At 44.9% G+C, this 27,028-nt stretch overlaps 1 protein-coding gene across 2 annotated transcripts in view; it reads left to right on the forward strand.

Annotated features, from left to right (window-relative positions):
* Rftn1 (raftlin, lipid raft linker 1) overlaps positions 1-27,028 on the forward strand; it is a 256,787-nt gene that overhangs the window by 120,937 nt on the left and 108,822 nt on the right. For both annotated transcript variants that reach the window (XM_045136163.1, XM_004661255.2), the window contains exon 4: positions 16,562-16,670. In XM_045136163.1, the coding sequence (XP_044992098.1) occupies positions 16,562-16,670 (109 nt within the window). The remainder of the gene's footprint in view (positions 1-16,561; positions 16,671-27,028) is intronic.

Here is a 27,028-nt window from a genome sequence, read left to right on the forward strand (position 1 = left end):
GTGAGCAGGGTAAGGCCCAAGATGTTTGAACATGGGGAATCTCGAACCATTGGCCAGTGCTGTGGCAAGTTTACTTAAATCAGTAAGAATTTGGAAATCAAAAGATATGGATCTATTGTCTAATTCATATTGTGGCCAGGCCATGTTGTAATAAAAGATTAAATGGCAAGGTTTGATATCATCTTGGAGCCTTAATTTCTTTAAGTTTTGAAGTAGACAAGCCAGGGGAGGTGATAGGGGCAGTTTGGGAAGTCTTTATTTCCCATCTCAAATTAGAGGGAGAAGGAAAGTGGTAAGAGGAGACTCTTGTAAGGAAGGGAGAAGGAGAAAAATAAGGTGTGCTCCTGAGGGAGTAATTATTAGATTAGTTGTGAAGAATGAGGTCTCAAGCGGGGGGGGGGGGGAGCATATGCGTGTAGCAGCGGGGTCCCCCGGGGGTGCTCAGACCAGAACAGCTTGGGAGATTAAGCTTCAAGCGGGTGGGAACATGTAAATTACAGTGGCTCAATGGCTCAGTGGCTAAGAAAACCCAGCAGCAAGGAGGACAGAAAAAAAAGGGGGAAGAAAGAAGTGGCGAGTTGGTCCCTCTTTGTGCATGGCTGATCAAGTTCGATTGGCAGTGAGAGGAGGGCCAAGGAGCTGCCCTCTCCTCTCTGGGCAGAGGGAAAGGAAAAACCAGAGTGTCCCTAGGCGAGCAAACTGAGCTAAAAGGTGCCCCTCGGGGCTCGATGGGCCTGACAGAGAGAGTCCCAGGTGTTTAGAGTACATCTTTCTCAAGACCTGGGGAGTCCAGAAATGGGCAAGGAGGATAGCCTAACGTCCCAGTACGGTTTAGATGAGAGCAAGGGAGGGGGACCTCTGAGAGAATGAGAGCTGGCCAACCCACGTCATGAGAGGCACTCTGAGGGAGGAAGGGTACGAGGAGGTTTAAAGGAGAGAGGGAGGGAGAGTGCATCTGAGAGCAAGCCGATTTGTGGAAGACGCTTATGAAGGTAGAGGATGAGGGAAGAGGACTGATGCTGAATCGTGGTGGGCGGAGGAGCCTGTATCTGGCAGGTGGTCCAGGGCCATCAGTGGGTCAGTGGAAGCTTGGTGGCTTGGTCACAGGAAAGGGGGCACCCTGGGGCCTCCTATTCGAGTCACAGCACCAGATGTAAGGTTCAGGAGTGACCAAGACTACGCAGGACCACTCTGAGGCAAAGATGAAAGCTTTTATTTGGGAAAAGCACAAGATGTCAGGGGTGACTCACAAGAGAGGAACACAGCCCACTTGAGGTTTCAGGTAGTGGGCTTTATAAGGCTTGTTCAGCCGGGGGAAGGTGAGGAGGGAAAAAGCAAACCTCATTTGTTAAATTGAATAGAAAAGTTTCTTTAGGGGAGATCATTACATTAACCATTTAAATAGCTAGGGTATGATATCAGAACAGTGAACCGGTGATTTACGAGGTAAGGAGGCAGGAAACCATGACCTGGGATTTTTTCTTCACTTACGATCACCACCAATGAAAGACGAGACATGCCTAACATCTTTCCTTTTCCACTGATCACTCCTTCTGTGAAAATCTTATTTTTCATGTATTATAATAATTTCACCTACTTAATCTAACTGACCTGTGACTCACCTTTATGTCAGAATTAAGGCAAGTTCCATCATTTCTTTTCTGCCTCATTTTCCACCCTTCTGCTTTAACTACCAGAGAGCCCTCCCCAGATTCATTCTCACAGTGACTTAACTCAGCCACGCCTCTGTTAGACTGCCATTACTGATCCAGTAACAATCAGCCTCCGCTTTCATAGACCTTTTGCCAACCTGATTTGTGATTTCCATCACGCAACTCATGCTTGTTTTCTGTCTGGAACTTTATTAATTAATTTTTAAAAATTATTTATTTATTTATTTGCAAGGAGAGAGAGAGAAAGGGAAGGAGAGAGATAAAGAGCACGCCAGGGCCTCTAGCCGTTGCAAACGAACTGCAGACACATGTACTACTTTGTGCATCTGGCTCTCCATGGGTACTGGGGACTTGAATCCAGGTCATTAAGCTTTGCAGGCAAGTGCATTAACCTCTGAGACATCTCTCTAGCCCCCAAACTTCATTAATTTCTATTGTCAGTACCCGGAATGTCATTTTGTCCGTGGTCCTGTGACTAATTTCCACAATCTCAAAGACTCAGCTCATGCTTCAAAAAAAAATTCCCTGATTCCTGACACTGGAAATAACTCTCATAGCATTTTTGTTCATATATCATTTATCTTCCCCCCTAGATGATATATGTTTCTTGGAGGCAGGCTCTACCTCTGTATTGTCAAGTCCTTACATGTTTACATGTTGGTGGCCACACAGGTGATCTGAATAATAAGTAGATATCTCTCTCTCTCTCTCTCTCTCTCTTTTATTTATTTATTTTTTTTCTTTGGTTTTTCAAGGTAATGTCTCACTCTATTCCAGGCTGACCTGGAATTCACTATGTAGTCTCAGGCTGACCTTGAACTCACAGAGATCCTCCTACGTTGGCCTCCCAAGTGCTGGGATTAAAGGTGTGCACCACCATGCCCAGCAAGTAGGTTTTTTGTTACCAATAATTATACATATGTTAATGGGAGCATATGCCATATTTTTCTTTTATTTATAAATCTTTTTCAGATCTTTAGTTTGTTTTCTACTCTTCCTTTAAAAATAACCAAAAAGCTATTCTGATCATTCTGCTTGCACCTAATGTCACTTTGGAGAAGAATATATGGAGGGGAAAAGTTCCAACATTTCTTCTTGTTCCCCAGAGATAAAATTTTTCTGTAGGGCTGAAGTGATGGCTTAATGGTTAAGACACTTGTCTATGAAGCCTAAGGACCCAGGTTTGAGTCCCCAGTACCCACATAAGCCAGATGCATAGGGTGGCGCATGTGTTTGGAGTTTATTGGCAGTGGCTGGAGGCCCTGGCATGTCCATTTTATCTGTGTCATTCTCTCTCTCTCAAATAAGTAAATAAAATATTTTTAAAAAATTAATACTATGAAACTGCTCTCACCCTTGGTCAGAGTATGTTTTATTTAAAAATGAAAGAATTTTTCTGTCAGCAGACATTTAGTAACTATTTTATTTTATTTTTTTCTTGGTTGGAGAAGTGCCTAGTAATCTAAGCTTGGGTTTGTCTGCATTTTTTTCTGATTATTTCTAAATGAAACAAAAATAACCCTGTTGATGAACTACATATTATCGCCTTTCTTTTTATGGATGAAACTTAAGCTCTGTCTAGTGGCCCAGGAATAAGGAAGTTGTTTAAGTTTATAGTCTTCAAAGCAATCTAAGAGATTTAGTAATTGAAGTGAGATCTATCTATTACATATTTATTACTCAAGCTGGCCTTTAGTGCCAACAAAGGTAAAAGGATTGCTGTGAGTTCAGGCCACCCTGAAACTACATAGTGAAACTACATAGTGACTTACAAGTCAGCATGGACTAGAGTGAGACCCTACCTCAAAAAACAAAAAAAAAAAAAAAAAAAAAAACCCAGCCAAGCATGGTGGTACACCCCTTTAATCCCAGCACTCTTGAGTCAGAGGTAGGAGGATTGCCAAGAGTTCGAGGCCACCCTGAGACTACATAGTGAATTCCAGGTCAGCCTGGGCTAGAGGGAGACCCTACCTCAAAAAAACAACAAAAAAATACAAAAACATGTTTATTAGTCAAAAATCATGTGCTAGCCAGGGGTGAAGGCTTATATATATAATCTCAGTATTCAAAGGTTGAAATAGGAGGATCGCTGTGAGTTTGAGGCCAGCCTGGACTACTGAGTGAATTCAGGTCAGGTTGGGGTAGCGTGAGACCCTGTCTCAGAAACAAAACAAAGCATGTACACCATAGTTTTTAGTCACATGTTTATTATTTGAAAGAATTGGAGCTGAGGAGATGGCTCAATGATTAAAGGCATTTGCTTGCAAAGCCTGTCAGCCAGGGTTCAATTTCCCAGTACCCATGTAAAGCTAGATGCACAAAAGTGGCACATGTGTCTGGAGTTCATTTGTAGTGGCTAGAGGCTCTGGTATGCCCATCCACTCTCTTTCTCGCTCTCTATCTCCCAGATAAGTAAAAATAGTTTTTTTGTTTTTTTTTAAAGAGTAGTTTGTATTTTTAAGGCTTTTACAAATATTTTTGCATGCAAAGAGAGAGACAGAGAAAGAACGGGCAAACCAGGACCTCTAGCCACTACAAACGAACTCCAGCTACATGCACCACTTTTTGCATCTGGCTTTAAGTGAGTACTGGGGTATTAAACCCTGGTCATTAAGCTTATTTGGCAAGCGCCTTAACCACTGAGCCATGTCTCCAGCTCGCAGTTTGGTTTTCTTTAGTAGCTTTGCATTTGATCTGCCCTTGAGATCAAAATGAATTCAGCTTTCTAGCTATTCTGTCAGAATTCAGGGCTACATTTTTTGCTTCCAATAATTTATATTTAATGCAACAGAATTGTTAATAATGTGTACTTGGAAATACCCCCCTTTTTATTTTATTTTTCGAGGTGATGTCTTGCTCTAGTCCAGGCTGACCTGGAATTCACTATGTAGTTTCAGGCTGGCCTTGAAGTCACAGCAATCCTCTTACCTTCCCAGTACTAAGATTAAAGGTGTGCACCACACCCAGCGGAAACATCTATTTTTAATGGCTTAGAAAAGGGCTGTGACGGGCTAGAAAGATGGTTCAGTGGTTAAAGGCACTTGTTTACAAAGCCTACTAGCCTGCGTTCAATTCCCAAGCCATCCAGGTAAACTGGATGCAAAAAGTAGAGAGGCATCTGGTGTTCTATTGCAGTGACAACAGGCTGTGCCATGTCTGTATGCAAACACACACAGACGTGTGTGCACACACCTGTAAATAAATAAAAAAAGAAAAAGGAAAGAAAAGGGTTCCATTCTGGCCATAGTGACAGCAGAATCAGTTGGGGCTCGGTCACAGTCATTTGCTCTCTCTAAGAAGTGAGATATCTCTCTTGGGTTTATGAGTGAGTTATTTTGATTGTGATGCAATTGAATAATCCATTCGCTCTTTTTTTGTTTGTTTTTTGGGGGGTAGGATCTCACTGTAGCTCAGACTGACCTGGATTCACTATATACCCTCAGGGTGGCCTCAAACTCACAGTGATCCTCTTACCTCTGCCTCCCAAGTGGAGTGCTGGGATTAAGGCCATGGTGGTTAAAGGCAATAATCCCTTATCTGTACCCTGGCCTTCATCTTGCTGTAATTTACACTTGAACCAGGAAAAACACAATCAGGTACTGGGCAAACAATGTACAGCCAGGGGAGGAGTGGGGTGACCTTTAACAGGATTGGTGGGTTCCAGATGGAGAAATACATTGTAACCATGTAACTATAGTTAAGGAACTAGCTGCTTTGGTTCTAGGATGTTGGGGAACATCGAGGTATTCAGAGAGGGGATCTGACTTTTCATTGATTGGCTCAGTTACAGGGAAATACCTTGTTGTTCCTGGAGATCAACAAGAGTATATGAACAATATGGAGAGCGTTTAACAAAATGGAGTTCCTATTGTTAGCTTACAACATGTAGTTTCTGTGGCTAGCTTAGTCCTATCAAAAGTGTCATGCATCTGTAGTTCGTTTGCAGTAGCTAGAGGCCCTGGTACACCCATTCTCTCTCCCCCCCCCCTTACTTCTCTCTCTCTCTCTCTTAGCAAATAAATAAGTAAAATATTTTAACATAAACATTTATTGTGTATGAGGGTCACATGCGTTCCATGAAGCACATGAGGAGGTCAGAGGACAACCTCAAGGGGTCCGTGCTCTTCTTCCTTCTTTGACACGGGATCTCTTGCCACTGCAGACAAATGCCAGTCTGCTTGGCCTGTGACCATCAGATACTCCTGGCTCCATGTCCCATGGTCTTAAGGGAATTAAGGTCACAAGTGCATGCACCACTTTACATCTGCCTTTACCCAGAGGATGGGGAATCAAGCTGGAGTCGGCAGGCTTTGCACGCAAGCCTCTAACATCTGAGTCATCTCCCCAGCTGCTGTCTTCAGGCTTTCACTGTGACATTCATTATGGAACCCTGCTGCTCCCAGAAATGGAAATGGGAAGAGCATTCTGATGGAACTAGGAAGAAAAATAGAGAGGACAGTATTCTTTAAAATATTTTATGTTATTTATTTATTTATGAGAGAGAGAGAGAGGCAGACAGAAAAGAGAGAATCGGCATGCCAGGGCCTCTAGCCACTGCAAATGAACTCTAGACACATGTGCCACCTTGTGCATCTGGTTTTAAGTGGGTACTGGGGAACTGAATCTGGGTCCTTTGGCTTGGCAGGAAGTTGCCTTAAGCACTGAGCCATCTCTCCAGTCTGAGAGGACAGCATTCGTAGTGGCTGTTGTTATGTCTGTATCTCAGAACAGTGTGTGCATGATGGATTTCAGGGGAAAGTACATAGATGGTTTTCACTCATTGCTTAGGGGGATTGTTGTAGTCAGCACCACGTTGCTGGGATGAACATCCAACCAGATACAGTTTAGGGGAGGACGGGATTTATTTCAAGCTTACAGATCCAGGGGATATTGCATCAGTGGTGGAAGAAGCTGCTCACTTCCATAGATTCAAGTGGAGAGCGAGACGCCTACAGCAAGCACACACCAACACCAGCAAGCAGGAACCACCAGAGCTCAAACTGTTCCCTCCACATGTTTGGGCTGGAATTCAGATCTGCCCCCCCCACACACACACCAGTAGCCAGCTGTTGGCAGCTCAATTAACCTTAATTAAAAGTACCTGATGGGGGCTGGAGAGATGGCTTAGAGGTTAAATCATTTGCCTGTGAAGCCTAAGGACCCAGGTTCGATTCCACAGTACCCACGTAAGCCAGCTGCACAAGGTGGCACATATGTCTGGAGTTCATTTGCAGTGGCTAGAGGCCCTGGCATGCCTCTCTCTGTGTCTTTCTCTCTCCTTATAAATAAATAAAATTTTAAAAATACCTGAGGTGATGGGGACATACATGCACATTTAAGCAAAGGCCTTTACCACTGAGCCATCTCCTCATCTTACATTCGCATTCAAACCACCACAAAGTTTGCAACCTTGTTTGACCCTCAGGCTCACTGGCTGCCAGGGGAATGGCCACAGAACCCTTGACAACCATGCTATCTCCGACAAGGGACGGTTTCCAGGTCCATCTAAGTGTGTATGGTTTTTATTTCACTTGCTGTTCACGTATGAGTGACAAGGTCACTATGACACCAAGGGGTGGTCTTTTGTTACGATGTTCTTAGCCTCACTTCTGCAACTGGTAATGGTGACATTTGAGACACTTCAGCACATAGCACAAGGGTTCTCTGCTTCTTCTAGTGGTTAGGAAAGGCTTGAGTACAAGCGCTGTTGTCTAAAGCTACTTTTGTGCATTAGTTTGATGAACATCTATTTAATGTTCTGTTAACATTCAGTTTGGGTCCAGCTCCCATTTACAAGGTGTTCAGGATACAAGGGAATTTGGATTCCAAAGGGATGGAGAGTGGCAGTGATTGTACTGACAGCATTGCAGATGCATTAATGACAGTGAATTATACAAATAATGGCTAAAATGGTGAATGTATTATAATGTGTATTTTATCAGAACAAAATATAAAAGGCTCAAAAAAAGCAAGTTGGATTTACTTTTGGGTTTTTCTGGCTAAAGGAAGTAGAGACCCTCCCACCCCCACTAAACAAAGCTTTGGGTTCCTTTTACAGCCATTCCATATATATGTGTATCTCTCTCTCTCTCTCTCTCTCTCTCTCTCTATATAGATAGATATATATATATATAGAGAGAGAGGAGGAGAGAGAGAGAGAAAGAGATGGAGCGCAAATGAGCTAGTGCCAGGGCCTCTTGCCACTGCAAACGTATTGCCATTTGGTGCACCTGGCGTTACATGGGTACTGGGGAATTGAACCCCAGTAGGGGTGCAATTGCGACCTTGTTTTGGGCCAGCAGGGTTTACAAGCAAGCATATTTAACCTCTGAGCCATCTCCCCAGGCCTATGTCCATTCCTTTTGCTTGAAGATTTATTTCCTTCTAAAAGTGTAGGAGTCTACATGACTGATCTCCATAAGTTATTCTTTCTGGATTCTTTTCCATGGACATTGCCCCCAATTGTCTTCCAAGGAAAAATCTCTAGGAAAGTGAAAGATAAAAATTACCCAGCTTGAATAATTCGAAATTTAACAGAAAAGTTAAACAAAAATATTACAGAGAATCCTCATCTATCCTTTACCAAGTATTCCACACTCAATATCCTACAAACCAGGGCTGGAGGGATGGCTCAGCAGTTAAGGCACTTGCCTGCAAAGCCACATGACCTGGGTTTGATTCCCCAGGACCCATGCAGAGCCAGATGCACAAGGCGGAGAATGTGTCTGGAGTTCTTTTGTAGTGGCTAGAGGCCCTGATATGCCATGCCCATTCTTTCTTTGTCTGTTCTCTGTTTCTCTCTGCTTGAAAATCAATAAGAATATATTTTTGAGAGAGAGAGAGAGAGAGAGGATGGAGCATGCCTGGGCTTTCAGCCACCGCAGATGAACTCCAGACATGTGTGCCACCTTGTACGTCTGGCTTACGTGGGTCCTGGGGAATCAAACCTGGGTCCTCTGGCTTTGCCAGCAAGTGTGTTAACTACTAAGCCATCTCCCCAGCCCTGTCCAGCTGTTCTGTTTGGGCTCTAGAGATTTGAACTCTGGTGCTCTCAGGCCCTCATGCTTATCCAGAAGGTGCTCTCAACTGCTGAGCCATCTCTCCAGCCCAGTGGTGGTCTTTTAGATCTCACCCAGCCCTGGAGTCTTAGCTGTTTTCTCTGCTGTCCCTGGCACTCAGAGCTCTCATGCTTTGTTCCTTGGGAACATCATAGTTCTGCACTTTTAGGAAGTTAGTTTGTCTCATCTCCTCCATTCATTGCATATCTGCACAACTTCCTTTTATCCCCCCTTTCTTTCAGAAAATCTTTGGAGTGGCTGAGATTAGACCTCCTCTATTCTCCAGGGCTATGGGACAAGGGAGAATCCCATGCTGTGAGATGAGCTGAACTCTTTTTAGTTAATCTTTCCCAAGGTTGTTTCTGGGAAATGACCCAGACACATGATAAATTTGTTTTCCAAAGGGCTCCGGGTATTCTGAAACAACTTGACCTATTTTTGACAATCTTCCAATTTAACAGGATATTCACATATGAAAGGTAAACAGATTTCTTCAAATCTTTTCCTTAGGATGAGCTCCTCTTGAGATTTCAAAGGGATATGTAAATTGGAGAGAGGGTGATAAGCTTGTTAATGAAAGGAATTGACAAGGTGGCTTGTACCATCTTGTGTGACAAGTTTCCTTAAACTGACTTCCAGAGTAACACATGCCTTGGTTCCCCTTCTGTCCTGATAACTCCTTTTTTGTTGTCTTTGCTGCTTTCTCTTATGTAGTTTTTTTACTTTATTTGAGAGGGGGTAGAGGCAGATAGAGAGAAAGAGAATGGGCACACCAAGGCCTCCAGCCACTGCAAACAAACTCCAGATGTATGCTGCACCTTGTGCGTCTGGCTTACGTGGGTCCTGGAGAATCAAACCTGGGTCCTTAGGCTTCTCAGGCAAATGCCTTAACCGCTGAGCCATCTATCCAGTCCTCTCTTATTGTTTCTCTCCCTAACCTTTTATGGTAGAGGGTCTGGAATTTTCATGTTGGCCTCATCTAGTCTCATGCCTTCAATGCCATCTGGATGCTGATGACCCAAGACTTATTTCTCCTACCACCCATCCTGTAGTCCAGACCTGAGAATGTGTTCAGTTGTCTTTTAGACATCTCCACACGGATGTCTGCTGCATAGGTCACAGACAGCATATCTGAATCTGAGCTGTCAATCTTCTCCTGATCCCCAAGCCTATGCCAACTCGAGTAAGACCTCCTCACCATGACTGGCAACTGGATAGAGTGTCACGGGGGTTAGGGCACTGATCCTTGGCAGTCCTTTCACGTCTACAGCTCTTATGAAGCTTCTGCCTTGAAAACAATCAGAACCCACCTCTTCTCACCATTACCAACCACCAGAATCTTATCATCTGGACTGCAGGGCTAATCTCCCAGCTGCCCACTGAGGCTGAAGGCACCGTTTTCAAATAATCAGGTCCTGGGATGACCCTGTTCAGAGCTCTTCAGTGATTTCTCCCATGGTTGTGAGTCAAAGCTCTGTATTCACCGTGCAAGGCGGGCTCTGCAAATTTCATTTCCATGGGCTCTCTAAGAGACAGCTGCTCACTGCCGTGGTCCCACTTACAGTGACAGGAAGTAGAACCCCAGAAGTTCACATAAGTTGCCCTAAGATTCACAGCTGGCAAGTAACATACTTCTAGCTAAGTCTAGATCCCCTAGCCTCTGAGCCACAAAGCCTGTGGCCTGTATGGAGTTGGGGGTGGATAATGATGAAGGGGGAGTTGTTATGCACCCTGGTCTTCACATCACAGAAGAGCCATTTGGTGTTAATTTCCAGGCAAAGCAGGCAGGGAGGTCTTTGTGGGTAAGTGACCCCATACTCTAAGAGGACTTTGTGACCGTCCTCTTTCCTTTTGTTTAAATCCACGTCTCTGTTCTTCCCAGTAGAAGTCACAGCTGGGCTTTTAGTCCAGGGGAGGTTGGTGGTTTCCTGTGTCCTTTTTCCGGCACCACACAATGACATGGCCTTTTGGAAATGTAACTGACATTTCCCTCACCCACAGGAGGGTTGCAAGTGGTTTCTCAGCTGGAAGTCGCCAGTGAGTGCTTCTTCCTTATAAATGGGATTGATCACCCAGTCTTGGTTCCCTTGTGCTGTGGGTCTCTGGGTAGCCAGTCCCTGGACTCCGGAGGCTTCTTCTAGGAGATGTCTACTTCTGCCTCCCAGGGGTCCCTTCCAGGGACACAGAGCACTTGTCACTGACAGTGGCCGTTCTCACATGCCTGAGTGGATCTTGGGGGGTTCAGGCCTGTCAGCATTGACAGGTCTGTCCTGAGCACAAAGCTCCCACATCTTCCTCTTCAAAAATGGACTTCGTTTTTATGCTGTGTACTGAATTATGATCAACTTGGTGGCTCAGAATAACATGTTTGTTATCTCTCAGCTTCTGTAGTTTATCTCTCTAGAGCTTATCACATTGCCTTGCTGGGGCTGAAGTGATGGCTCAGTAGTTAAGGCACTTGCCTGCAAAGTCTTAAGGACCTGGGTTCAATTCCCTGGTACCCATATAAAGTCAGATGAACAAGGTGGCACATGTATCTTGAGTTTGTTTGCAGTGGCTAGAGGTCCTGCTGTGTCTATCCTTTTTCCCTTTCTCTGTCTGCCTCTTTCTCTCATAAATAAATAGATAATTAAATAAAAGGACTTATAAAAATGGCTGTGTTGGTGTCACTTAAGATCGAAGTCTCATCAGAGGCTTGACTGGGACAGACCCACTCCAGTCTCTCTCAGATTGTTGGCAGAATTTGTCTCTTTTTTTTTTCTTATAGCTGTTGGCCAGGAGCTGCCCACAATTTTCATATGGTCCTCTCAGGACAAGATAAATTCCTTTGTCTTTTTTTTTTTTTCATTTTATTTTATTTGCAAACAGAGAGAATGGGTGCTCCAAGGCCTCCAGCCACTGCAGATGAACTCCAGACACATGCACCACTTTGTGCATCTGGCTTTACATGGGTACTGGGGAATTGAACTCAGGTTGTTAAACCCTAGCCTTAACTGCTGTGTCATATCTCCAGCCCCTTAAATTCCCTTTCAAGGCAGTAAGGAATCTGCAAGGTGCGTATTAGGACAAAATATAGTCATGGTATTGATATGCCACCCATTTTGCTATAGTTCATTGAGTTCATTGAGTCCAGTCACAGGCTCTGCTTCCCCTAATAGGGAGGAAATGCACAAAAGTGTCACTGGGGTCACCATGGCAAACATTGTGCCTCCCACTCATTGCTGACGAGCCCAGGAACTGCCTCATGCAAACAAGCTTTCCTGGTGGATCCTCACATAGGATTGGTGGCAGGAAGAAGGCCGTGTGTTTGTGTGTGTGTGTGTGCGCGCGCGCGTGCGTGCGCACACATGCCATAGCACGTGTGTTGAGGTCAGAAGACAACACCTTGTTTAAGACAGGGCCTCTTTTGTTCTATTTTGCGAACGCAGACTAGCTGGCCCGTGAGCTTTGGGATTCTCCTGCCTCCCGCCATTGCCATAAATGTGTTGCAATTACAAATGCATGTGCCCCCGTGCCTGGCTATATGTGGGTTTAAGGGATCTCAGCTCTGGTCATCAGGCTTGTACAAGTACTTTTTACCACTGACCTGTCTTCCCAGTTCAAGAGGGCTTCTGTGGCATCTGTAGCCTCCATTCAGCTCTGGCTCCTACTGGACCACAGCTAGTGGAGTTAATTCTGTGATGTGTGTGTAATGTGGTGTGTGCATGCATGAGGTGTGGTTTGTATGTGTGCGGTGCATGCGCCCATGTGGTACCCACCCATGCCTATGGTGAGGTGCACTTGTCTGTCGTGGCCGGAGTCAAATGTCTACTGTCCCACTCCATTGTGTCTGGGCTTCAACAGAGCTTGTGGGGGCGCTGATGTTCCTCAGATCTTACGCCCCTTCCACCCCCGTGAGACTGAGGTTATAGGTGCGAGTGGCCACGCCCAACTGGGATGTGGAGATTTGAACTCTGGCAGCCTCTGGCCCCCTCAGGTCTTCATGTTTGGTCAGGAAACACCCTTAGCCACTGAGCCATCTCTCAAGCCCCGTTGTGGAGTTAATTTCTTAAGACAAGGGGAGCCTTGGTAATTTCCCATACATTCTTTCGATATGCACTAGATTTCCTTTTCCAAAGGACTCTCAGACTAAGATGTCATTGTTTCCCCATGGTTCATTTAGAAAATTTGTAATGCCTGTTCTTATTGGTCTTCTTTGTCCTCGTTCATTTCAGATGTAATTGAGTTAATTATTGGGTGAAGTGAACCAGAGCTCCCTTTCTTGTTACAGTGCTTCCTGTTTCAGAACCAAAGGCCGTAGTTATTAACTCCTGTGCTAAAGACGGTTTATGAGTTTGGGCTGTGAGATATCTTATAGGCAGACTTATCTCCTCATTTATTTTATGAGCATTTTTATGAATTAAGTATACTGTTGACTTAAACTATTATAATTTTTCAAATCTAATCACTTCAAATCTCAATGGCCATCTATAAATAACCTGGTGCAGGGCTGGAGAGATGGCATAGCAGTTAAGTGCTTGCCTGTGAAGCCTAAGGACCCCAGTTCAAGGCTTGATTCCCCAGGACCCACATTAGTCAGATGCACAAGAGGGCGCATGCATCTGGAGATTGTTTGCAGTGGCCGGAGGCCCTGGCACACCCATTCTCTCTCTCTCTCTCTCTGCCTCTTTCTCTCTCTGTCTGTTGCTCTCAAATGAAAAAAAAAAAATGCTATTTAAAAAAATAACCTGGTGTAGTCTGGCATTTGTCTCCATGCGACATAGTGGGCTTTTACATTTTACATTTTGGTGGCATATTCCAATATTTGCTATGTTAACTTTTATTTATTTATTTTTATGTGAGAGAGATAGATAGAGAATGTGTATGCCAGACCCTCCTCACTACAATTGAACTCCAGACACATGAACCACCTTGTGCATCTGGTTTTACATGGGTTCTGGGGAGTTGAATCCGTGTCTTTAGGCTTCGTAGGCAAGTGCTTTAATCACTAGCTATCACTCCAGCCCTCTTTGCTATTTTTTATTGTTGTTTATCAAGGTAGGGTCTCACTCTAGTCCAGGCTGACCTAATATTCACTTTATAGTCTCAGGGTGGTCTCGGACTCATGGCAATCCTCCTACCTCTGCCTCCTGAATGCTGGGATTAAAGGCATGCACCACCACGCCCGGTCTTCTTTGCTATTTTAAATGCCATGTATGTATGTATGTATGTATGTATGTATATATGTGTATGTGCGTGTGTGTGTGTGTGTGTGTGTGTGTGTGTGTGTGTGTATGTCAGTATGCCTGACCAAATATTCTCTTTCAAAAGTCTATATACTTCTATCTTTGTTCTTCTGAGGGAGAGAAGTAAGAACATCTCTGAGCAAGTGTTAAGGCAAGAAGGCTGGGGTTCTGCACTGCATTATTATTCTTTTAGAATGAGTTTATTCCGGCTTGACTGGTTTGAAATCAGCTTATCCTTTCTACGCTTGAGACATACGGGCCTCATTATGCTACCCCAGAAAGGATATGTCAGAAAAAACACAAAAATAAAAATAAGCTCATTGAAGTTTGCTTTCCAAACCACAGTTGCACACCTGGGGAAAACCAAATCCTCTCTAATTTTTTTTTTCTCTTTTAAATTTCATGTAAATCACACCCAGATGGTTACTGGTAGCATAAATTGCTTTTCACGCTCCATAAGAACCTTGTAAATTCATTTTTTAAACTATCATAACAAATATTCATTCACGTGCACGCCCCAGGCTGGGTGGGCGGTGTGTCTCAGGAGGACAGGGTGAGCGTGTGTGCTATAGGGGTTTTCAGGCCAGGCCTCTTTGCCAGAGCCTAAGGCCTTCTGGACCTAGAAATCCCCTTTAATTTTCAGTATGACATGGCTCCTGAGGTTCTCCCGACTCACATGAGTATCACATGGAAACCACAGAGAGCTGACTGAAGTTCCCCTCTGGGGCCCCCTTGCCCATGGTTTTGATAGCTCAGTGTGCAGCGTCAGGGTGTGTTCCTATGGGTAAACGAGGGAAATAGTTGCACTGCAGTCAGCCCAAGACCTGTACCTCATACCAACCTTCATTTCCCAGAAATCCCGCTTGTAGTTACCTCACGGTCTTTCTTCGAAAAATCGTGCCAGGTGTGGTGGAGGACACCTTTAATCCCAACAATTGGGAGGTAGAGGTAGGTGGATCGCTGTGACTTCAAGGTCAGCCTGAGACTACATAGTGAATTCCAGGTGAGTCTGGGCTAGAGCGAGACCCTACCTCAAAAATAAATAAATAAATAAAAATAAAAATAAAATCCTAAATTTTGATAGATTTTTGTCAGGTTGCTCTCTCTATGTAGGTTGAACTCTTTTAAAGACTTTAAAAGTTAATTTTTAGTTTTCTTACTGATATATGAGTCCATTTTGTTCTTCGCTAAAAATGAAAAGTTAGAGCTGTGGCTAAAGTCACTTGCCCTCAGTCCCATTCCCTCATAGGCCCAGTCCATCCTCAGAGGCTGGGTGAGTATCTCTTCTTAGTTCTTTCCCTGTGTCGTAGCAGATGCAAACCAACGGAAATATGTTACTGGAGTCCTTTCCTCCCTCCGTCCCTGTCTCTCCTCCCTTCCTCCCTCAGGGTCTGTGTCTTATCTACTGTGGTAGCCATGTTGTTCACACCTGTCATCTAAGATGTCCTGGAGCACTTACGTGCTAAGAGCCTTTCTTCCCTTCCCCCTCCTCCCCCTCCCTCTTCCACTTTCCTCTCCTCACTTTGAGATCCCAGGCTGAAACTTGCTGTGTAATCCAGGCTGGCCTCAAATTCACAATCCACCCATCTCAGCCTCTCTGAGTACTGGAAGAATACATGTGCACCCCTATGCCTGGCTTTCTTGGAGGTTGTTTTTGCTTCTCTGTGTGTGTGTGTGTGTGGTATGTGCAGGTGTGTGTGTATGTGTGCATAGTGTGTGTAAATGTGTGCAGTGGTGTATGTGTATACACGGTGTGATGTGTATATTTGTGTGTACGTGTGTGCCATGGTGTGTGTGTTGTAAGTAGTGTGTGTGTGTGCATGGTGTGATTTGTGTGTACGTGTGTGAGGTATGCTGTGTATGTGTGTGTGTGTGTGTGTGTGTGTGTGTGTGTGGTGTAGGCAATGTGTGTGCCCTTGGCATACCCTGTATGTTTGTCTGCAGAGGAGCTGTCAACTGCCTGTGGTGGGCAGAGTTGAAACCCTGGGCGTTCTGCTCTCTCTCTTCCACCTGGTCTTGTTTCTGACTACATCTCAAGCTTGTGGGTTAAGTCCCTGGTCTCTGCTTCCCTGTGGGACTGGGGTCGTAGGGTGTGCATGGTCATACCAAGCCATTTTATGTGGGATCTGGAGATTTAAACTCCAGCGGTCTCAGGCCCAAATGCTTGTGCAGGAATCACATTTACCCAATGAGCCATCTCCCCAGCCCTCAAGGTCTTTTGATAGCTTAGAACTAGAGGTATATTCTTTTTGAAGATTTATCTTATTTATCTGCAAGCAGAAAGATAGAGACAGAGAATAGGCGCACCAGGGCCTCTAGCTGTTGCAAACGAACTCCAGATGCATGCGCCAGTTTGTGTATCTGGCTTTATGTGGATACTGGGGAATCAAAGCCAGCTTGCTAAGCTTTGCAGCCAAGTACCTCAAATACTAAGCCATCCCTCCAGCCCTGGATATTTTTTCAGTTGTCCACCATAAATGGTTTTTCCTCAGTGCTGTTTTTGGAAGTTAGATTCAGGAGAGATTCTGGGACTTCAAGGATCCTGTGACTTTTTTTTCAGTATTAGGTAAAATATCACAGTGTGTGTTTCTGTTTCTCTCTTCAGATCTCAGAAGACCGAGCTTCACAATGAAGGCTACATCTTGGAATTGGATTGCTGTACTTCCTTAGACCACCTGGAAGACCAAAAGCTCATCCCAGAGTTCGTTAAGAAGGTGCGCGCTGTGGTGGGTCCCCAGTACACAGAGCTATACCTGAATAGCAGATCATCTCTGCTCTAGGGATCTTGGAGTGAGCCTCTTAGACCTTCGGGGAACCCCCCTGGGTGCAGCCCCTCCCATATATCACTCAGTCTGGAGGTGACTCTGGAACAAAACAGCCTCTCCTCCTCCTCCTAGACTGGTGGAATTCTGAGTCCTGATGAAAGGGCCAGATTTTAGAAGGCATGTTAGCCTACAAGCACACTGCTCGGCTCCACTTAAACCCTTAAGGGGGTCTGACCCCCAGATCCCACCTCCGCTGGTCCCGTGCCTCTTGGTTGCCACAATGCCCTTCCTTTCCGAGCAGGAGAGCAGGCCACTGGCATGTGATTCATCACGGAACATTGCATACTTGTAGGGAGTTCACATCTGCCCATAAATGTGTGTGTGGTTTTGAGCTCGTCTTCATGCCATACGCAGCTCTGTGCGTAATTGCAGGGTCCACTTGAGTGGGTCCCGTGTGACGTTCACAGCAGAGGCAACGACCTTCCTCCAAAGTTAGGCTGAATTCCGCCTTAGTGTGCATGGGCTCTCTCTTAGTCAGCCTCCCGGTGCAAAGCCATGAGTCACTTGGTGATGGGGACATGTTCTTAGAACAGTAGCCCTGTGTGACTTCCAGAGTACTGACACTAACCTACATTTCATAGATCTATCACGCAACGTGGTTTACCAATACAAGGTGATAGGCCTAATATGGCATGCTTTTTAAAAAAAAATTTATTAACATTTTCCATGATTATAAAAAAAATCCCATGGTAATACCTTCCCTTCCCCCCTCCACACTTTCCCCTTTGAAATTCCATTCTCTATCATATTACCTCCCCATCTTAATCATTGTACTTACATATATACAATATCAATCTATTAAGTACCCTCCTCCCTTCCTTTCTCTTCCCTTTATATCTCCTTTTTAACTTACTGGCCTCTGCTACTAAGTATTTTCCTTCTCACGCAGAAGCCCAATCATCTGTAGCTAGGATCCACATATGAGGGAGAACATGTGGCGCTTGGCTTTCTGGGCCTGGGTTCCCTCACTTAGTATAATCCTTTCCAGATCCATCCATTTTTCTGCAAATTTCATAACTTCATTTTTCTTTACCGCTGAATAGAATTCCATTGTATAAATGTGCCACATCTTCATTATCCACTCATCAGTTGAGGGACATCTAGGCTGGTTCCATTTCCCAGCTATTATAAATTGAGCAGCAATAAACATGGTTGAGCACGTACTTGTAAGGAAATAAGATGAGTCCTTAGGATCTATCCTAGGAGTGCTATAGCTGGGTCATATGGTAGATCAATCTTTAGCTGTTTTAGGAACCTCCACACTGATTTCCACAATGGCTGGACCAGATTGCATTCCCACCATGGCATGCTTTTTTAAAAAGTATATATGTTTATATATTTATTTGCAAGAAGAGAAAGAAAAGAGAATGAGAATGGGCATGCCAGGGCCTATAGCCGCTGCAAACTCCAACCTGTGCATCAGGCTTCACGTGGCTACTGCTGAATCAAACTCGGGTTGTTAAATTTTACAGGCAAGCTCTTTTACCACTGAGCCATCTCCTCAGTCCTTCATGATGTTTCATAACAAACTTTATATATGTGTGTATGTATAGGCAGAGAGAAAGAGAGAATATTGTAAATTTAAAAGTATAGTGTCTTTAATCCCAGCACTCGGGAGGCAGAGGTAGGAGGATAGCAGTGAGTCTGAGGCCGTCCTGAAACTACATAGTGGATTCCAGGTCAGCCTGGGCTAGAGCAAGACCCTGTCTTAAAAAACCAACACACACACACACACACACACACACACACACACACACACACGGTACATTCTAAAATAAAAAGAATACTATAGTGAACATATCAACCAGTAACTGTCATTTGTTATGAAGTGTCACGTACAGTAAGAGTTGTACTTCCATATGACTGATGGCAGTCGCTTTGTTGACCTCAGCACCACCGCAGACGTGAATAATGCGTTGTGCGGTGACGTTATGACTACAATGTCAGTAGGTTTTTTTCAACTCCATTGTCATCACATGCTACCATATCCTGTCGTTGAGTAAAAGGTTATGAGGAACGTGACTGTAATGGACACTTCCCCATACGGGAAGTTTGGAGTCCAATCAGCCAAATTAGTGGATTTGCTAACAATCCAATCTTATTGGTTATTGACTTGGGGCCAGGAATGGAAGCAGGTGCTGGAATGCAGAGCACAGACCCGTTGTGGTTCTATCTCACGTTGTCCCAGTGCGTAGGCAGGCCCTGGCTAGGAGGGAAGCGGCCAGGCTGGAGCACAGGTGATGGAGGCCTCCAAGCAGAAGGAACAGCATATGTTCTAAGAGAAGAGGGACCAGTGATCAGAAAACCCTGGTGGACTGCAGAGATGGATCAGTGGTTAAGGCGCTGGCCTGAAAAACCTAACAACCCAAGTTTGATTCTGCAGTACCCACGTAAAGCAAGATGCACAAAGTGGCACATGCATCTGGAATTTGTTTGCTGTGTCTAGAGGCCCTGGCACTCTCTCCCATCCTTTCTCTGTCTCTCTCTGTCTCATATCTCTGCTTGCAAATAAATACATAAACATTTTTATGAACAACAACCCTGGAGACCATTGTGAAGAGGGAGAGAGAGAGTGTAAGGGGCTCAAGTGAAGCCAGAAAGAGCCAGGGCTCAGCTGTAAAAGCAACAGTAAACCACGGTGAAAAGTTTTGCAGAAGAGGGAACTGATGAGCCTGTCCTTTGAAGGGTGTCTGCTTCCTTCCTGCCCCTTCCCTTGAACATTTGTTGAGCTTTCAGCTGCTGGAGGCCCTGGGCTTGACCACTCATATGCGGAAGGAACCTAGGCCAGGAGTCACCTGATCTTATAGGTCCCTATTTCAGGAGATTCTCGTGGGATAGAGGAGACTTTCTGCTCTGGTCGAATTCAGTGTCTATTTAGAAAATGGAGGGGGGGGCTCATTTGTGTTTGTGCGTGCATAGATGGTGTGAGAACGTAAGTGTTTTGTTCTGACTCAAGTAGGTGTCTTCATAAACCAGGGCTGACTTTTTTGAGGTCCTGTAAATAGTACTCAGATCAGCTCAGGTTAGGGAAGCCACAGAGGCTGAATTCTCCTGAAATGACCTGAAACCCAGGGAAAATGAAGGAAGAAGGGGGTTTCACTATTATGACTCAAACGCTTGGGATATAGGAGAGGTGTGTGAAGGAAGATGTGGGCATTGGGCTCTGCTCTGCCCAGTATGCCCATATGAAAACCTGGGGTAGGATGCCCTTACCTAACCAAACCGGATCATTTTATGCTAGACCTGTTGTATTAGATGTTAAGAAAGTAATGACCTGTTTTGGGGTTGCCTGGTAGCTGTGTTTCCGTGGTACCCAAGTAGAGGTGGGTGTCTGTCGGGTAGAAGATAACTTCAGAGTTATGCCATCTAAACCCTGGAGGACATTAGCTAGGTTTTAAACTTTTAGGGTTTTTTTTTTTTGGAGTGGGGGGGTTATTTGTTTGTTTTTTTCAAGGTAGGATTTTGCTCTATCCCAGGCTGACCTGGAATTCACTATGTAGTCTCAGGGTGGCCTCAAACTCACAGCGATCCTCCTACCTCTGCCTGCCCAGTACTGGGATTAAAGGTGTGCACCACCATGCCCAACAGTATTTAAGGATTGGCCCAGTCATTGAATATGATTGACACTTGCTCACTCTAAGAATTCTTAACATTTGGAAATGGTACGCTTTAAACTAGTTTGCCATGTCACCCAACTCCTCTCTCCTACATACCTTCAAATAGAAAGTACTGGATCCCGGGAATGGGGACATAGCTTAGTGAGTAAATGCTTGCTATGCAGGCATGCAGACCTAAGTTCAGCTCCCCAGCACCCATGCAGAAATGCTGGGCCCAGGAGCACATGCCTATAACCCCAGTGCTGGGGAGGCAGAGGCAGGTGGACCCCTAGGGCTTGCGGGCCAGCCAGTCTAATGGAATCAGTGAGCTTAGAACCAATGAGGTAGAGAGCCATTGAGGAGGACAGATGCCCACCTCTGGCCTCCACATGCTGGTGTGCCCACACATGTGCATACAAAACTAAAATACAAGACAAAAAAGAGAAAAGGGCTTGAGAGATGACTTAGTTCAGGTAATTGCCTGTGAAGTCTAAGGACCTAGGTTCAGTTCTCCAGTACCCACGTAAACCAGTTGCACAAGGTGGCACATGCATCTGGAGTTTGTTGGGAGTGCCTAGAGGCCCTGGTGTGCCCAATCTATCTGTCTGTCCCTGCACCCCCCCATGAATATTTTCAATGAAATGACTGGATCCCAGCAGATAGACAGCTTGCAGGCTAAACACATGGAGACCGAGCTGACATTTCTGCCCTGGAGTTGGTTGCAGAGTCGCTCAACTCTAAACGAAGAGTGGCCCCTGGTCATCGTCGCCCTGGAGGAGCCAGTGTAGGCAGGCTTCCTCACTGCCTCCGCCCTCGGTTTGCCTGTTCACCAGGGCTGGACTTGGAAGGTGTAGTCAGCTTCATGTTGTTGGGATGAACCTCCAAACCAGACATAGGTTATGGGAGCAATGGGATTTATTTGAAACTTACAGATCCCGGGGACATTCCATAAGGGCAGAAGAAGCTGGCCCCCTTTCCACAGCGAGAAAAGCAACCACCGCCGGCGCCTCCACAAGAAAGCACACTCTGGGAACCCAGGCTGAGCGCAAGACTGTGCTCTGTGGACCTCAGGCTGGAGTTTAGATCCACCCCCAAACACACCTTAGGGCTAGATCCTGGGATCCACCACCAGTACCACCTCCGCCAGCCAGGCAGCTGGAAGTCCAAGTTACAAGCTTGAATAAAACACCTGAGTAAAGCCAGGCATGGTGGTGCACACCTTTAATCCCAGCATTCAGAAGGCAGAGGTAGGAGGATCACTGAGAGTTCAAGGCCACTCTGAGACTACATAGTGAATTCCAGATCAGCCTGAGCTAGAGTGAGACCCTACCTCAAAACAAACAAGCAAACAAAAATTTAAAAACTCCTGAGTCTGTTGGGAGACGTACATTTAAACTATTACAGAAGGAGTTGACATTTCTAGCTATTAGTTTGGCCTTAGTTTCCAGACCAATGACCGTGACAACTAGAACAGAATGATGCAACTCGGGTCCCCTTCCCTCTGCTACTCTTGTCAGTGTTTTTAGAGAAAACTCCACTTCTGGGGCTGGAGAGATGGCTCAGCAGTTAAGACACCTGCCTGCCTAATGACCTGGTTCAATTCCCCAGTACTCACAGAAAGCCAGATATACAAAGTGGTGCATGCATCTGAAGTCTGTTTACAGCAGCTGGAAGCCTTTATGTGCCCATTCTCTGTCAGTGTCCCTCTCTCTCTCTCTCTTTGCAAATAAATAAATAAAATATTTAAGAAAAAGAAACGAAAACTGTATGCAAAGAGCAGAGGAAATCTAAGTGCCCTTTTTGGGCCACAGTGGTTCCACACGTGTCTATTTTGTGTCTCCACACAAGCCAAAGAGCACAGGTGCTTCCTTGGCAGAAGTAGACTAAAAGTCAGTGGTGAGTTTGGTTTTCTTGGGTTTTTTTTGTCCGTTGAAAATATTTAATGAGTAGCATGATCCCTATTTACAGATATGTACTGGTGACACTTGTTAATTGCCATTCAGATAGGCTGAGATGAAGATGTGGTCGTAGGCTCCTGCTGCTTGCTGTCATGACTTTAGATCTGGGTCATTATTTTGTGTGAAATAATGGCTCCTGTTCCGGTGACAAGCAGATCTGTCTTCGCTCGAGATACAAGATGGTAATTAACTCACTGTGTCATTGTTCCGTCATGTGGGATAAGCTCATATTCCCTGCACAGTAGCATTGAATTCCAGCCGATTTGATTTTTTTCCCCCCTTAAGAACAATGTATTAGTATTATTTTCTTCCCAAATGTTTTAAATCAGCAGAACCTTTGGGTAAAGAATGTAAATAGAAGGGAGAGAGGATCTCATTGTTTCCCATAATTAGGAAAAATAAAGTTATTCTCTATGTGTCATTTTAGCAAGAGATGCTCTTCGTACAGCGGGGAGAGCTCTCGCTTTGTGATTCTTACATCGATGGTTAATAAGACAGTTATGTGTAGGTGACTGTTCCCTCGGATGGGGCCCGAGGAGTTCTGATGGGCTGTCCACTTCAATACTGGTTCTTGCATTCTGCCTGTCCCTCGTATCTCCCCCAGTGCTCAACCAACCGGCCTGTGTGTCAATTATTTATTAGAAACCACGGAGCATTTAAAATGCAGTTGTGGGAAGACTTTGTAGAGAAGATATTTCCAAGTTCTAGGGCCAAGTACACAAGGAACAGACAGTCCAGAGGCTGTGGGAGAGTGACGGAGTCCTCTGAATTCCTTTATGACAAGGACTCAGCCCTTGTCCCAGAGGTACTTCTGGGGCTGTCTGTGGGGACCTCTGGCATTTCCTGTTCCCAGAGGACTGTGAAGGAGACGAGCCACCCAGAACAAAAAGCCTGCATGTTCATTCACTGGGTGTTCAGATTACACTCTCTGGAGATTCTTGGGAAAGTCGTAGGGACAAAAGCTATTCTTGAGCCCGGCGTGGTGGCGCACGCCTTGAATCCCAAAACTTTGGGAGGCAGAAGTAGGAGGATTGCTGTGAATTCGAGGCCACCCTGAGACTCCAGAGTGAATTCCAGGTCGGCCTGGGCTAGAGCAAGACCCTAGCTAAAAGAACAAGAATATGACAACAATTAAAAAAAAAAAAAAACCCTTTATAAACAACTTAGAAATGTTTAGTTTTTGTATCTATTCTCTGAGTAAAATGTTTATGAAGTTTACTTTTACTAAAGAGATGCAATTAATTATGATGAAGTATTACCAAATAAACATTTTATAAAATAAAAAGGCATTATTTCATAGTAAACAAGGATATAAATAATGACAGCGAGCCGTAGGAGCCAGTGCTACATTTCCATCTCGTCCTACTTGAACAGCAGTTAACAAGGACCACTGCTTACATATGTGTAAATAGGGAGCAAAGTAGAAAACACGCCAAGGTTTCCAGCGCCTCTGCCTACACCTGACTCTTGCTTCACCAGGGTTGATCCACGTGCCAGGCTGGTGGAAACCACCTTTCAGAGAAGACACTGGGTTGGTGACGATGCAAGCTGTGCCGGGGATGGGGAGAGAAGCTAGCAGTGTTGAATGGTGGAGCTGGATCTGACCTTCCCTAGAGGAGGCACCATGTATGGAGAAGCGATTTGGGAGTGAAGAGAAGTGTTCTCTGCCTAGGTGGACTTGGAAGGGTCTGGAAACTGGTGGTGTCCAGTGAAGACTATGCACAATAGGAAGAGGTTGGCACTTGAGGGCAAGGGGAGGTGGGTGGTGCAGGCTAGGAAAGAGCTTTTCTTTTGGGCTGCAGTTGGGCTGTGTGGAGAAAGAGAAAGGAGGTCTGTTCTTGGGGCTTTTGGACCATGTGGTGCCAGGCCCTGCTGTGGCAAGTTCAGATGGGTTTCCTGTGAGCGGGTAGGAAGGACCAGGGCAGGGGTGCTGGACGGTAAGAAAACCAAGGTAGAGAGCTGGATATAGTGCCATACACCAGTTATTCCAGCACTCAGGAGTCCTGGAATTGGCAAGAGAATTGAACATTTTAGAAAAGACTGGGCTACATAATGAGACCCAGTTTCATAAAATTAAGGGGTGAGCCTGGGTGTGGTGGCACACGCCTTTAATCCCAGCAGTGGGGAGACAGAGGTGAGAGAATTGCTGTGAGTTCGAGGCCACCCTGAGACTACATAGTGAATTCCAGGTTAGCCTGGGCTAGAGTGAAACCTTACCTGAAACAAACAAACAAACAAACAACAACAACAAAAACAAACAACTAAGGTAAGAGAGATGGCTTCAACCCCCAAGGTGCAATAGAGAGAAAGACAGACAGAGTTTAGTGTTTCTTTCCACATACATATATTTATGCATCGATGGGTCTGTTTGAAATTTAATTAATAAATTGGCGTTTGACTCTATAGACCTATCGTAGCACCTATAGTGCTTTGTGTAATATATATGTATATGTATATATATGTACACACACACACACACACATATATTTATCACACTCCTTATCACACACAAACGGCTTATTTCCATTTGATAGAGAAACTGAGGCATAGAGAAGCCATGCCTTTTGTCTCGGGTTATGACTATAAAGCAAGCCTAGGATTTGAACACAGCCTGTTGGGCTCCGAGATCATGTTCATGACCATTTGGCCATGCCACCTCTTCCCTGGAGCATATCTCTCCAGGGGCACAGAGAGTAGCTGTCTGAGCTTGGAAATGAGGCTGGGTGTGGGGGTACAGATGGGGTGCAGCCTGTATTGGTGGCATTTCTAACACAGATGAGAATCACCTTCATCCTGTCCACTCTGAGATGCTGGGGCTCTGCTTCTGAGGCTCGCTTATGATGGAGCCTGCAGCCTATGCGGTTTACTCCGGAACCAGCTGTGTCTCACAGTGAGCCTGAAGGAAAACATCTGTAGGGAGGCCTGGGTAGCTTTGTCCAGTGGAGGGGAAAATGTGATCCAAAACTCAGTGGCCTGGATTCAGCAAGATATGTCGCCCTTCGGAAAACCAAATCCTGCTGACTCCTTAAGATAAAGGACAAGCCTGAGGGTTTTCAGAATCTCAGTGAAAATGAAACAGAATCCACAGGCCTCATGGTTCCGTTTCTGGTTGGTTATTGAGTATTTTCTGCAAGTCCAAGAAAGAGGCTAATTTTAATAGTGTAAGACATCAACTCAGAATGAAAATAACATTCTGGTAAAAAAAAAAAAAAAAAAAGCTTTCCTGTCTCCTCACTGCACCCTCACTTGCTCCCAAACCAAGAGAACTGTAACATACGTATGTATGTATGTATGTATGTATGTATGTATGTATGTATGTATAATTTATTTATTTGAAAGAAGAAAGAGGGGGGAGAGAGAGAATGGGCATGCCAGGGCTTCTAGACACTGCAAACGAACTCCAGACACATGCACCACCTAATGCATCTGGCTTACATAGGTCCTGAGGAATCAAACCTGAGTCCTTAGGCTTTGCAGGCAAGCGCCTTAACCACTAATCCATGTCTACAGCCCAAACTGTGACATTTTCAAAAGTTAAAAGTAGCAGAGTATAGTGGCACATGTCTTTAATTCCAGCACTCAGGGGACAGAGGTAGGAGGATGGCAGTGAGTATGAGTTCATCCTGAGACTACATAGTGAATTCCAGGTCAGCCTGGGCTAGACTGAGACCCTACCTCAAAAAAACAGAAATAAAAATACAAAAAATAAGAGGTTAAATAATAGTGCAGGTCTGGAGAGAGGTTTAAAAAAAGTGGTGGAATGCCAGAATGAAGGTATGCTTTTTTCTTTTTCTTTTCTTTTAGCTCTTTTTAAAAGTTTATTTATTTGAGGGGCTGGAGAGATGGCTTAGCAGTTAAGCGCTTGCCTGTGAAGTCTAAGGACCCTGGTTGGAGGCTCCATTCCCCAGGACCCACGTTAGCCAGATGCACAAGGGGGTGCATGCATCTGGAGTGCATTTGCAGTGACTGGATGTCCTGGTGCACCCATTCTTTCTCTCTGACTGCCTCTTTCTGTCATTCTCAAATAAATTAATTAATAAAAAATTTTTTAAATGTTTAAAAAATTTATTTATTTGAGAGAGAAAGAGGCAGAAAGAGATAGAGAAAATGGGTGTGCCAGGACCTTCAGCCGCTGCAAACAAACTCCAGATGCATGCGCCCCCTTGTGTGCATGTGCAACATTGCATGCTTGCGTCACTGTGCGTCTGACTTACATAGGACCTGTAGATTCAAACATGAGTTCTTAGGCTTCACAGGCAAATGTCTTAACCACTAAGCCATCTCTCCAGACCAGTATTATTTTATTTAAAAATTTTTGTTTATTTTTATTTATTTGAAAATGACAGAGAGAGAAAGAGGCAGAGAGAGAGAGAGAGAGAGAGAGAGAGAGAGAGAGAGAGAGGGAGAGAATGGGCGCACCAGGGCCTCCAGCCACTGCAAATGAACTCCAGATGCGTGTGCCCCCTTGTGCATCTGGCTAACGTGGGTCCTGGGGAATCAAGCCTCGAACCGGGGTCCTTAGGCTTCATAGGCGAGCACTTAACTGCTAAACCATCTCTCCAGCCCCTCAAATAAATAAATTTTTAAAAAGAGCTAAAAGAAAAGAAAAAGAAGAAAGCATACCTTCATTCATTCTTCATTCAGGCAAGCACTTAACCACTAAGCCATCTCTCCCAGTATTTTTTAAAATATT

The sequence above is a fragment of the Jaculus jaculus genome, chromosome 16 (genome assembly GCF_020740685.1).
Source record: "Jaculus jaculus isolate mJacJac1 chromosome 16, mJacJac1.mat.Y.cur, whole genome shotgun sequence".
Lineage (NCBI taxonomy): Eukaryota > Metazoa > Chordata > Mammalia > Rodentia > Dipodidae > Jaculus > Jaculus jaculus.